Here is a 13,295-nt window from a genome sequence, read left to right on the forward strand (position 1 = left end):
CTCATTCACATGGACATACCTTTGCAGGGGGAGATCAATTCCTCATTTTTATCCAAGTGATCTTTGTGACATTTGACATGGCATTTTCGGCATTCAAGTGCTGGAGGGGGCTTGAAAACATGCCACAAAGGTTTGGCGCATGCTTCGCAATTTGCTGGAAAGTGGTAAAGTGTTGGAATAAACTCATGGCCTTTATGATTGAGAAAATTCGTCTTCTCTGTTTGCTGGACAGGCTCCAGTTCCACATCTTTCCTACACTCTCCCTCATTGGCATAGAGTATCTGTTACCATAAGTAAAAAAGAAAAATTTAACTTAATAAAAAATCTTAACCAATCTTCAGACCCCCCCCCCCCCCCCACAAACAGACCCCACACCAATATACAATTCTATATAATGTACTGTTACCCAGCACTAAAAATAGTGAGTTTGCTTCAAAGTTCTACAGTTAATTTTCTAGGCTGGTGAAGAAACACTGAAACTGCCTGTCTTTCCTGTCACTGAGTTTAAAGGGAAACTATCGCGGACATGATAATTTAATATACACTTCCTCACACTGAAATAAGAAACTTTCTTAATACAATCATTTAAATATTCTGCATTGTTTCTGAAATAATCAATTTTATCTTCACTATCGCTCTGTCAGCATCTGTTTCTCTTCATTCTGTCTTCATGCAGGAGTTGGGTGTCAGATATTCATTGACAGTTAGATCCAATATATCTTATAGGGGCTTCCTTTGCTAGAAGATGTATTAGAGCTCACTCTATTAAAATCACCAGAAATCATTTCTCTCTACATGCTGAATTTGTGCAAAAGGCAGTTATTTTGTTAGATGTTGTTTGTACTGGAATCAGTTATTTGAGTGAGCTCTAATACATCTGCTAGCAAAGGAAGCCCCTATAAGATATATTGGATCTAACTGTCAATGAATATCAGACACCCAACTGCTGCAAGAAGACAGAATGAAGAGAAACAGATGCGGAGAAAGGGATAGTGAAAATAATTGATTGTATTTAAAAAAATTCTTATTTCAGTGTGATGAAGCTTATATTAAATTTTCATTTTCGCGATAGTTCCCCTTTAATGACAAACTGCTGCTTGGTGAGAGTGGTGTTTTTCAGGCCCAAAACTTTCTGCACCAGCAGTGAGAGGTGGTTGCCATTACACTCAATGACACACACACTGCTAGGTATAACATTATCCTACTTACTATATAAATAACAATGAATTCAACCAATCCAATGGTTAACATGATAATAGATATCTATATAGCTCTTTAATCACACATATGATTACATCTTCTTATACAAAATAGAGCCGCACAATGTATAAAGATAAAACATACAAATTTGTGTGTTCACATTTTGGTATTACCTGCCTATATAAATATACCTTTTTACTAGTTAAGAATTACCTTATACTCGAGTATGTAAAATACTACTTATCGCATACTATCTTTAGAAAACTATTATAATTACTGTGAATGGGGTGGGGTGGGGGGAGAACTATTGGTCACATTACAATGTGATTGCTGCAAGTTACCTGAAATATCCTTGGAATCTCTTCAGTGTTGGCTCTGTATACATCCCCTTGTGTAACAGCACGGACATGGAAAAGCTTACTGCAACAAACACATTTCTTATTAATCATTTGTTACGCTCATTTATGTTGAAAGCCAATATCTCCACGATGTGTAAATACTTCTATCCACAATAATGGCAATCCTATTGACCCTAACATTACAAGCACGGGTCAGGTGATTATCACTCAAATGTTTTGCAGTGAATGTTTATTCATGAGCCACATAAACATGGGGTACCTGCTTCCTGTACCTACAAATATATGTTGATTGGCAAGGGCAGTAACGTTGTAACCTTCTGGCTTGACATTAAACACGCAGATTCTGTGCAGCGGAGTTCACAGGCGCCATCTTCTTCTCTTGAGGAAGAGAGTGGTGTATCGGCACATGTGCAATTGAAGCAATGTTCTGGTTCGCAGCAACTGCGCATGCAACGAAAGTGACGGAAATTCCCGAAGCGCCGAAATAAGACCCGAAGATTACTGAAGAAAAGGGAGCCTGTGAACTCCGCTGCACAGAATCTGCACCGAGGGGTAAGTAAAGAAGTAGGGGCATTAACTGTGGGTAACACCTAGGCTGGGGGGAGCAGGGAGGGAGTTCTTTTTATAATTAAGGGTTTGGTTCTCCTTTAAAACATTTCAAAGAGAAATATGATAACCTTCATATATATATTACAAATACATTTCTTCTCTGGACTATAACAAAACCTGGCAAGAACAGTCTTACAGCAAATGAATGTATTCATTCTGATAGAAGTTGATTGTTGATTACAGTGATACTTACTCTATGTCAAGCACCATGGATGGGTTTGATTGTTCCTTATTCTGTTCATCATTGTAAAACAGAATCTTTTTACTGCTCACCACAACATACTAGAAACAAGATGACAGTAAAACACTTGAGCAGACATGCAATAAAAGTAAAATGCAATTATTTAATGAACTTAAAAATACAAATAAAACTACTAAAAACTGTATGTTTCTAGAAAGTGGGATTTCACAAATTTTGAGCCTTCTGTTGTGAAGCAAATACAGAATTAGTTTTGTATATTTTTAGATATTTGATCAAGAGACAAAAAAAACAGATTGATGATCACCCAGTTAATGTTGAACTTGCACTAAAGAGAAGCATATATTTTAACCGTCTCAACCTTTTACCATCAAATTCCCCCGTAGCCACCGTGTTTGCAAAGTACAAGTATCGGATCAGGTATCAATATCTGGAATGCATGGGACTTGGGAGTTTTCCAGATAAAGGAATCTTTCAGTGATTTGGATCCCCCATATCTTAAGTTCTTAATAATGAAAAACCATAGTGGTGGCATTTAAAGCCAGTATAAGTTCTAGTGCATTAAACTATCATTATTGTACAAAGTGATTTAATAACTCGCTGCAATCATTAAATGAGAAAGTGTCATTCTGCTTTTTAATGAAGAAATTACCTGCTTCTTCCATCCATATCGTTTAATGTTTCCTCTGTTTGGTATAGAGAGCCAGCCTTCAATTCTTGATTCTGAAAGGAAAAAAGATGTTATACTCAATGTGCTATATTTCCATCCAACAAGTACAAAATAAAGCAATAAGGAAAAACCATGCATAATGAAAATGCATAGCAGAGAATAAACCAGAGAAAACAAAGGCTGATTCTCAGCACTTCATGCCCGTAAACAAAACGGTGCTCAGAATGATGCAAATTGAACATGGACATTTTAAAAAACAAGCCAAGAAAATAGTTGATGTTGAATACAAATAAAAATCATTTAAAATGAAGTAACAAAAGCAGAGATGCAACAAGCTAAAGAAAACTGGTCAACATATAACAGGCAGGAAATGTGTGTTCCATTTACTCACAGAGGACAATAATAGGAGAGAAATAAATAAGGAATGCAGGAAGACTCGACTAGACGGAGAATAAGAGACAAACATTTTATTTTAGAGCGAATCAGAAATTCAGATCATTTGAAGATTGCTGCAAATCTAGATGTATTCAGACCTCATATAGAACCAAATTTACTAACAATGTGTCAATAAAAAATAAACACTGCAATAACACGCACAAACACACCTACGAAATGATGATCCAGTAAGACCACTGATTGCTAGCAAAAAATAAAAAAGAATATTTTGGGAAAGTAGGACTATCAATTTAAGGAACTAGCAACTTAAAGAGCCACTGACGCCTACAAAATATATTGCATAGAACTCTTTGGAAGCTGCAGCTATGTTGGTTTCTCTTATCAATTCTCTCTCATTTCTTTACAGTATTTATCAAGTTTTTCTCAACTTTTGTTTTTGGAGTTTCTTCTGCCAGAAGGATTAAGATTGGCAATGCTTGGGACTGTACCAATCAAAACCCTGTAGACTTTCTATTTAGTTTAGCTACGAAACCTCTAGTAATCTACTATATGGATTAACCTTGGTGGTAACAGTGTTGAGAAATATACAATTATATAATAAAGGTTTGGGATCTTTTACGTGGATTGTTTGGAAACAGGGGATTTATGGATAAATGATTAAGAATTTGGAGCACCATTCCTTAAAGCTACTAATAATTAAATGCATTTTTAGCACTGTCTTATTACAAAGAAAAAGAAAACTAGTCATAAATTCAACATTTTAGCTTTGAAAAGGACAATATGGGAAATGTCATTCTAATATTTTAGAACTTACTGTATAATAGGTTTCCAGATAATAGATCCCACGTGTCTTTCCTACTCCCATTTACCTTATCAATTAACCAGGCCAGTCCATTAGAAATGGTTACTTTGGCTATTTTACAATATTTACTTATTATGCCTTGGCAAAAATAGTACAGGTATGGGACCTATTATCCAGAATGCTTGGGACCTGGGGTTTGGATTAAGAATCTTTCCATAATTTGGATCTTCATACCTTAAATCTACTAGAAAATCATATAAATATTAAATAAACCCAATAGGCTGGTTTTGCTTGCAGTAAGGATTAATTATATTTTAGTTTAGATCACATACAAGGTACTGTTTTATTATTACAGAGAAAAATGAAAGCATTTTTTAAAAATGTGGATTATTTGGACATAATAAAGTCTATGGGAGATGGTCTTTCCATAATTTTGAGCTTTCTGGATAACGGGATTCCGGATAACTAATCCCATACCTGTAGTAAAAAAAATAATACTCTCTGCAAAGCTCTAATTTATTACATAAACTACAGTCACAAGAATGTCCTTTGCCGAATCTCTGCACCCTCTATTGTAGCAGAGATACGTAATTAAAATCAAGCTTAGAGAAAAAGAAAGGCAATAACAATATGATATTAAAACAGAACATTTAGGCAATTTTCAAAGAGGTTTATGGTAACACCTCAGTAGAACTGCCACGGATATTTTTTTTTTTTGGCACAACTACATCCTTTATTTGGATATATCATTTGAGGATTTGTCCATTTAGGAACTATATTACAACATCAAGTACAGTACAGTTTTAAACATTTTTAATATATATCGATATTAGGGATGCACCGAATCCACTATTTTGGATTCGGGCGAATCATTTGCGAAAGATTCGGCCAAATACCGAACCCTAATTTGCATATGCAAATTAGGGGTGGGAAGGGGAAAACTTTTTTACTTCATTGTTTTGTGACAAAAAGTCACGTGATTTCCATCCCCGCCCCGCATAAGCAAATTAGGATTCAGATTCAGTTCGGCTAAGCAGAAGGATTCGGCTGAATCCGAATCCTGCTGAAAAAGGCCAAATCCTGTACCGAATCCTGAATTCGGTGCATCCCTAATCAATATATTTTCTCATTTTAGTTCTGGTGTCATATATATATTTATTTATTATACTTAGGATGCTCTTCTAAGCCATTTAAATAATTTTTTTTAAAAAATGTTTTTAATTCTTTTTTTATTTTCATAAATTTTACAGAAAGAGGCAGAAGCTGGACATTTCCCAGCCCGCTTGGGCATTTGTTCCTATATTGCGTGAAGTGACACTAACTCGATGGTCAAAAAACAGCTAAATGCATTTTTAAAATATATTTAAATATTTTAGATATATTCAAAATATTTGAATTTTTAAAAAAAAAAAAATTTAAAAAGCAAATGTTACATTTAGAATCTATGCGTATTTATTTATGAATACTTATTTTAAAAGAAAAATACACATACAGGTATGGGACCTGTTACCCAGATTGCTTGGGACCTGGGGAATTACGGATAATGGACCTTTCCGTAATTTAGATACCTTAAATCTACTAGAAAATCATGTAAAAATTAAATAAACCCAATAGGCTGGTTATGCTTCTAATAAGGATTAATTATATTTTAGTTGGGATCAAGTACAAGGTACTGTTTTATAATTACAGAGAAAAGGGAAATAATTTTTTAAAATATGATTATTTGGATAAAATGGAGTCTATGGGAGAAGGCCATTCCGTAATTAGGAGCTTTCTGGATAACAGATTTGCGGATAACTGATCCCATACTTGTATAAATTTTATTTTACATTTTCCATGGCACATTATCAGCTAAGCTGATATGGCAGTGATACTTCTTTGGCACAGATTTTTCCCTGCAAGTGCCGAGTGCTAGTACACTGTACTAATCTCCTGATCTATCTCTAATGTAGGTTTACTGGCCCTGCACAACTTGAACACAAGCTCTTGAACAGTTCAGGAGTCTTCAGGCACTCATATGATGTTGTCAGCCCTGAGCAGGAAATCTGCCCATATTGTAAAACACAGAGGCACCTATATGTAATTAACATACATAAAATAAATACAAAAGTTAATGAATTCAAAATGTGTTTTCCCCAATTCATATTACTAGATAAACACACAACTAGGATACGATAAAAGCTCTTGTATTCCTGTCAATTTATTACACAGCAGGACAGAAACGTAACTTATATTCTAGGCATTGCTACAGCAGTGTTCAAACAAACTTAGAAAAAGAATAGTACTGGTTCTATGATGACAGTATTAGAATGTGCCATCAATCCGAAACAACATTCTATACATTCTGAATATACACATTATATTTTAAAGACATAATCAAGAAATGATTGGCGTGTAACACTTTTCTACTATACGCGAGTTTATCATATTCAGCCTTAAGGCAAGGGATTTTTACAATGATATACAAAGTACTATACACCAATATGTTCCAATGGGTTTTCGAAAGCGAAAAGATTTTAGGAGTATCTGGGTAAGTGAGTGGGAGCATTAAGATGGTGGTGTTGGACGGACTGTACACTGAGAAAAGTGCTGTGGAGTGTCCAGAGTGGGGAGGAAAGGTTGCCATACACAGGCAGATTTAATCTGTCCCTTTAGCCCCTTCAGACAAGAGCCCCTCTGCTCACTGATTCATTTAGTACTCACATTAAACAGCAAATGAGAAAGTTGCTATGAGAGCACTCACTTGTAACAACAAAGCAGTACTCACCACCTATTATGCCATCTGTATCATCCGGCTGTAGGCTGGCAACACTGGTCGAGTCCATCCGCAGCTGGAGATCTGCCAGCCTGGCACGTAATTGCTCAATATCACTTTCTTTGCTGTCCAGCTGCATCTGGAGCTCATTTTTATAATTGCTCTCGTCAGTCAATTGCTAGAAAATGAACAACGTCAAGTTTAACTGCGGTTTCTGACCAAATATAAATGCCTATTGTTGCTTCAGGAATGCTGAAAATTTAAAGGGGTTGTTCACCTTGAAATTAACTTTTAGTATGATGTAGAGAGTGATATTCTGAGACAATTTGCAATTGCTAGGCAAATAACTAAAAAACTTAAAAAAACAAAACAAAAACCCAATGAAGCCCAATTGAAAAGTTGTTTAGAACTGGCCATTTTATAACATACTAAAAGTTAATTTAAAGGTGAACCACCTCTTTAAGTAACTTGGCAGTGCAGTCAGCCGCAGTAAGCATCCTTATGATATTGACAGACGTTCTGTCATTGGAAAAAAAAATTTTTTCAAAATAATTCAGTCAATAGTGCTGCTCCAGCAGAATTATGCACTGAAATCCATTTCTCAAAAGAGCAAACAGATTTTTTTATATTCAATTTTGAAATCCGACATGGGGCTAGACATTTTGTCAATTTCCCAGCTGTCCCAAGTCATGTGACTTGTGCTCTGATAAACTTCAATCACTCTTTACTGCTGTACTGCAAGTTGGAGTGATATCAGCCCCTCCCTTTTCCCCCCTAGCAGCCAAACAAAAGAACAATGGGAAGGTAACCAGATAGCAGCTCCCTAACACAAGATAACAGCTGCCTGGTAGATCTAAGAACAACACTCTATAGGAAAAACCCATGTCCCACTGAGACACATTCAGTTACATTGAGAAGGAAAAACAGCAGCCTGCCAGAAAGCATTTCTCTACTAAAGTGCAGGCACAAGTCACATGACTAGGGGCAGCTGGGAAATTGACTAAATGTCTAGCCCCATGTCAGATTTCAAAATTGAATATAAAAAAATCAGTTTGTTCTTTTGAGAAATGGATTTCAGTGCAGAATTCTGCTGGAGCAGCACGATTAACTGATTCATTTTGAAAAAAAATTTTTTTCCCATGACCGTATCCCTTTAAAAACATAATGATTTCCCCAATTCCCAACACTAATGCCATTCAATAAGCTACATTTTTGGGCTAAAGCAAAAACAACTACAGAGAAAAGGACCTAACATGGAAACAACAGAAGCTGTAAACATGAGAACCTGAAGTTCTAATGTTTGATTCACTTGTTACAGAGGAAATACACCCCCCAGCCAGCTGATATTTGCCTTAATAAATGATTGGTGTATGTTAAACATCAACAAGGACAGGTCTATTGCAATAACCCAATCCTAAAAAAAGGTCAGTTTTCCCGGAGCTTAATTTACATTCCATAGTTGTTTGCCATGAAGCTAATTGAAAAATGGCAACATCTAAACCGACCTGTAATTTAAAAAAGTTGTATTCTGGGTAATGACAGGCAAATTCTTACCAACATATTCTCATCCAGCTCTTTCTGGTACTTTGCAACCATCTGGTTATATTTCTCTTTCTCTTGGTTAAGATCAAGTTGAAGCTTTCGGTTTTCTTTTTCTTTCTTCCTCAAATCTTGCGTGTTAGCTTTCTTTCTATCCAATTTAAAGTCCTTCCGATTCATAATTTCAGCAAGTTTGTTCACAGCCTACAGATTTAAAATGCAAAAAAGTCATTTATATAATGGATATTGACATTTCAATTTAAATTTTTCATGGATACAAATGCAAAATTTCAAGCACTAGAAACTGTGTCTTATAAAATGACAATAATTAGAGAAGGGAATCAAGTTTTATTTACTCTTACAACTAGTGATGAGCGAATTTATTCGCCAGCCATGGATTCGAGGCACAATTTTTTCACGAAACTGAGGCAAAAATTCACAGCAGAAAAATATGCAGAGAAAAAAGTCGCTATAAGAAAAAATGTCCATTGACTTTAATGCATTTGGAGAAAAAAGTCGCCATAAGAAGAAACGCCCATTGACTTTAATGCAATAGGACAAAAAAGTCGATATAAGAAAAAATGGCCATTGACTTTAATGCACTTGGAGAGAAAAAAATCGCCACAAGAAAAAAACGCCTATTGACTTTAATGTATTAGGACAAGGGATGCATCAAATCCAAGATTCGGTTCAGGATTCGGCCTTTTTCAGCAGTATTCTGATTCGGCCGAATCCTTCTGCCCGGCCGAACCGAATCCTATTTGCGTATGCAAATTAGGGGGGAGGGAAATCATGTGACTTTTTGTCACAAAACAAGGAAGTAGAAAATGTTTTCCCCTTCCCACCCTTAATTTGCATTTGCAAATTAGGATTCGGATTTGGTTCAGTATTTGCCCGAATCAAAAATAGTGGATTTGGTGCATCCCTAATTAGGACAAAAAAAAAAAGCCATAAGAAAAAAATGGGCATTGACTAACGCATTTGGAGTGGGAAAAATTGTTGTGCGTGTAAAAAAAAAAAATCATTGACTTTGATGCGTTTTGTGAAATTTTGCCGTTTTGGGACAGATTTGCTCATCACTAGCTATAACGCATTGGAAAGTGCTTGTTATAAGCACAGAACATAGGAAACATAGGGGTTACTGTGACCATTGTGAAAGTGCAACACACACACACACTGATATTTATACATAACTGATCAAATACAATAATGCCCCACAATTTAACCCTTTTACTGCCAGTGACAGCACGTTGCGAAACAATGTATTTTACCCATAGGGTAACCTTAAATCTGCAAATTTAGGCACAGCACCGATGGCAAGATACCCTTGCTGACAATGTGGTACCTATGTCATTGGCTAAAATGCAAATCATCTGTAGTTACCTGTGTTTTAAGTGTTTTTTCAGTGTTAATAGCCTTTTCATATGAATTTCTTAAGTTGAATATTTCTTCTTCTTTCTCCTTGTATTCTGTAGATAAATGGAAAAGGCAATATCGCTTTAAGGTCTGCATTCTATTCATCAGTACAAGATTACCACGCTTGCACATCCTGGCTCTCCACGATAAGATGACCCGGTGCACTGTGATGGAGGCCTCGGCAACCTCAACAATACGAATACAGGAAGAATTCACTGGCACACAAGGGTTCTTTCAAGCAGGTACAAGCCCTTGCAAGGGCTTGTACCTGCTTGAAAGAACCCTTGTGTGCCAGTGAATTCTTCCTGTATCTGCATTCTATTCATATCACAATTGTTCAATATCATAAGCATGCCGAAACGTACTATATATATATGTATTTATATATGTGGCCCACATCTGAACAGATGTGCAGGGGTTTTATTACAATATTTTTGCAGATGATACTATTACTATAAGACCAGTTCTCTGCAATAATATTTGTTTCTTTGCGTAGAAATTCTAAAAGCTAAGGAATTTGTTTTAGATGAATACAGAAAAATATCTAACAGCAACATGATCCAATATCTCCCAAACAGTAAGAAGAACAAATCCTCTCAGTGTGTGTACAATACCTTGTTCGAGCTTTCTAACTTTTTCACTGAGCTCTTCATTAGCTTTTGTTAGAGTCTGAACGTCTTTGGTTAAGGTGCTATTTGTTTCTTCCAACTGAAATAAACATAAAACAGATTATTTTAGCTCAAAAATCAGAAGTGCATGCAAATCTAATATTAAAGAGTTATAGTGGTTTATCCAATTGAGCCTTCAACTGATCTGGCGCACTAATGAAACATGAGGGCAAAATAATCAGATTTCCTAATTTAATCTGTGAAATGGCTATAATTTAGCCAGCATGAAAACCTGGGTTGGCCAGTGCAGGTATAGCACACTGGCTGACAGAATGATTGCCAAATTTACCGAATCGAGTCTATTGTCTCAGATTTCAGGATTTAGACTTATCAATGTATATTGCAGGTTTCTACAGTTGCATTTTAAGGCTAAAGTCGCATACAAAAAGTAGTTGCTGTTACTTGGGGCTGTATAGAATTGTGTTTTTCAGATTTTGTTGTGGGACAAATAGCCTAGTATGCAACTATAAGAACCACTTAAATCCATTTCTAGCCAGCTTCAAATAGTAGCTACTAATCTTTTGGTGCAACACAGCATTACAATTTATGCATGACATTTCCTATGAGCACAAATTCCAGTCAATGCCAACTGCAGTTATTACTTGAAATTAGTAACATGACAACAAGGTCTCCTATGCTTTCTTGTAAGACAAGCACAATGTAAATCCAACATTTTTAAAAACACTGTGGTGGCCATGGAAATGCAAGAACCCATACTAAATTTTGTGAGAGCAGACAATATTTCCTACACACTTCACAATATGTTGTATGCATTTGTATCATGACTTGTGTGCACAAGCATTCAGCTTAGAGGGACCCTCTGCATAGCAGAAATACAGAGACTGCATTGTATTGTTTTCTTCCATCTTGCATGTGTCATTTGACACATTGGATGGAAAAGCAGTTGTTTTTTTTTACCTTGCGAATTGTATGGTCCTTCTCTGCACTATCTTGCCAACTTCTTGCAGACAGTTTTTTATTCTCTTGGTTGAGTTCAAAATACTGTTCTTCCAGGAGGGCCCGTGCAAGCTGTACTGATTCAGCTTTAGTTACTGCCAGATCCAACTGTGCTGTCAGGGTGTCCCTAGAGAATCACACACACTTGGTTATTTCAGCTTCCATGTATGTTACATTAAGTATGATTAAGAGAGAAAACTAACATTGCACTGTGTAGCTTTTATGTACAAGTGCATTTAACACGCAGACAATTTATTTAAGATTTCATTACTTTATTCATTGACGTTTAAACGTTTATGTGCCACTGGTAAACCTACGCAACAGGAGTACCTTTCCCAGCACCCTTTAGTTTTGAACTGGCAATGGATGCATGCTCAAATGAGCAATGTTTGCTAATGAGAGGCAGTGCACATACATAACTGGTAAAATGGGCAAACTGCATAATGTCACCAAGCACAGGTTTTTGAACTTGTTTCACTTGGTTACTGCTCTGTGGCCACAAGTTGCTTCCTCTGGCCTAACCAATTAAAAGTTTTGTTACAGGGTATAATATTCTATCATAATTTGTAGGTATACTGCTGCAGCAGACTATTTTTGATATTGCTTTAAAAAAAATCTGATGAAAGTTGAGAGAAAAGGAGTGACCTCAGAGTATAATGATATTATAAGAGTATGTACTACAGAATGAGAATTCAGTGCGATCATCACGTGTACATGTTTAAGCCAGGGTACTTTAAACTGAAATAGAAGCATCTTTATTTTACTTTTTCTGGGACAATAGATCCCATATCAAACTTATTATTAAATATGTTAGTGCTGAGTTAAAAACATCTTATGTAAGGAAAGAAACACACTTCTCATTGTAAAGTTCATGCATCCTCTTCTCAAATTCTTGACTATGTTTAGTCTTCTCTTCAACTTCTTCTTTCAGCTCCCTGACCTGAGTTTTGTAAAGGGTCTGCCAAAAGAGAGAAAAAGATGCTTCACTAAAAAAAGTAACTACAAATCATATTCAAACACAGATATGGATAAGCATAGGATATGCCATGTTTAAAATTCACCATCCAGGTAAGAAAACATAACGAAAGAATGCTGGCAGCAGGCTTTGAAGAGAATTGGCTGAATCTAATTATCAAATAAAATTGGCCAGTGGTTTGTTATGGGGCAGTTAGATTTTCAAATAGATGATATGGGTGTTACACTTAGATTTTTAAATTATTAGGTATGGGATCCGTTATCCGGAAACTTGTTATTCAGAAAGATATGATGCGGAAAGGCCACCTGCCAAAGACTCTATTATAATCAAATAATCCAACATTTTAGAATGTATTTCCTTTTCGCTCTGTAATAACAAAACAGTACTTTGTACTTGATCCAAACTAAGATATACTGTAATTCATTCTAACTGGAAGCAAGCTAGTTTATTGGGTGTAATTAATGTTTACATGATTTTCCTGTAGACTTAATGAAGATCCAAATTATGGAAAGATCCCTTATTTTGAAGACACCAAGTCCTGAGCATTCTGTATAACAGGTTCCATACCTGTACTGCATTTATGAAATGTATAATAACATTTTTTTTACTCAGGTTCCCTGCCAGATATGACATTTTATTTAAGGATCAGAAATTATTCTGTGTAACAAATATGCAACAATAAGGGAGATCAGGTAGACGGCAAATAGTTTTAACGTTACTTTAAGTAATAGAAAATGCATTCCCCAAAA

General features: G+C 35.8%; 1 protein-coding gene across 1 annotated transcript in view; it reads right to left on the reverse strand.

Moving 5' to 3' along the window:
• The window catches only part of rock1.L (Rho-associated, coiled-coil containing protein kinase 1 L homeolog), a 90,890-nt gene that overhangs the window by 2,259 nt on the left and 75,336 nt on the right, over window positions 1-13,295 (reverse strand). Inside the window, exons 22-31 of the mRNA XM_018267930.2 lie at window positions 12,425-12,528; window positions 11,532-11,697; window positions 10,560-10,653; window positions 9,913-9,998; window positions 8,545-8,733; window positions 7,003-7,168; window positions 3,020-3,090; window positions 2,362-2,450; window positions 1,542-1,620; window positions 20-281 (exon numbers count right to left, since the gene is read on the reverse strand). Of these exons, the coding sequence (XP_018123419.1) occupies window positions 20-281; window positions 1,542-1,620; window positions 2,362-2,450; window positions 3,020-3,090; window positions 7,003-7,168; window positions 8,545-8,733; window positions 9,913-9,998; window positions 10,560-10,653; window positions 11,532-11,697; window positions 12,425-12,528 (1,306 nt within the window). The remainder of the gene's footprint in view (window positions 1-19; window positions 282-1,541; window positions 1,621-2,361; window positions 2,451-3,019; window positions 3,091-7,002; window positions 7,169-8,544; window positions 8,734-9,912; window positions 9,999-10,559; window positions 10,654-11,531; window positions 11,698-12,424; window positions 12,529-13,295) is intronic.

This window comes from Xenopus laevis, chromosome 6L (assembly GCF_017654675.1).
Source record: "Xenopus laevis strain J_2021 chromosome 6L, Xenopus_laevis_v10.1, whole genome shotgun sequence".
NCBI classification, from domain to species: Eukaryota; Metazoa; Chordata; class Amphibia; order Anura; family Pipidae; genus Xenopus; species Xenopus laevis.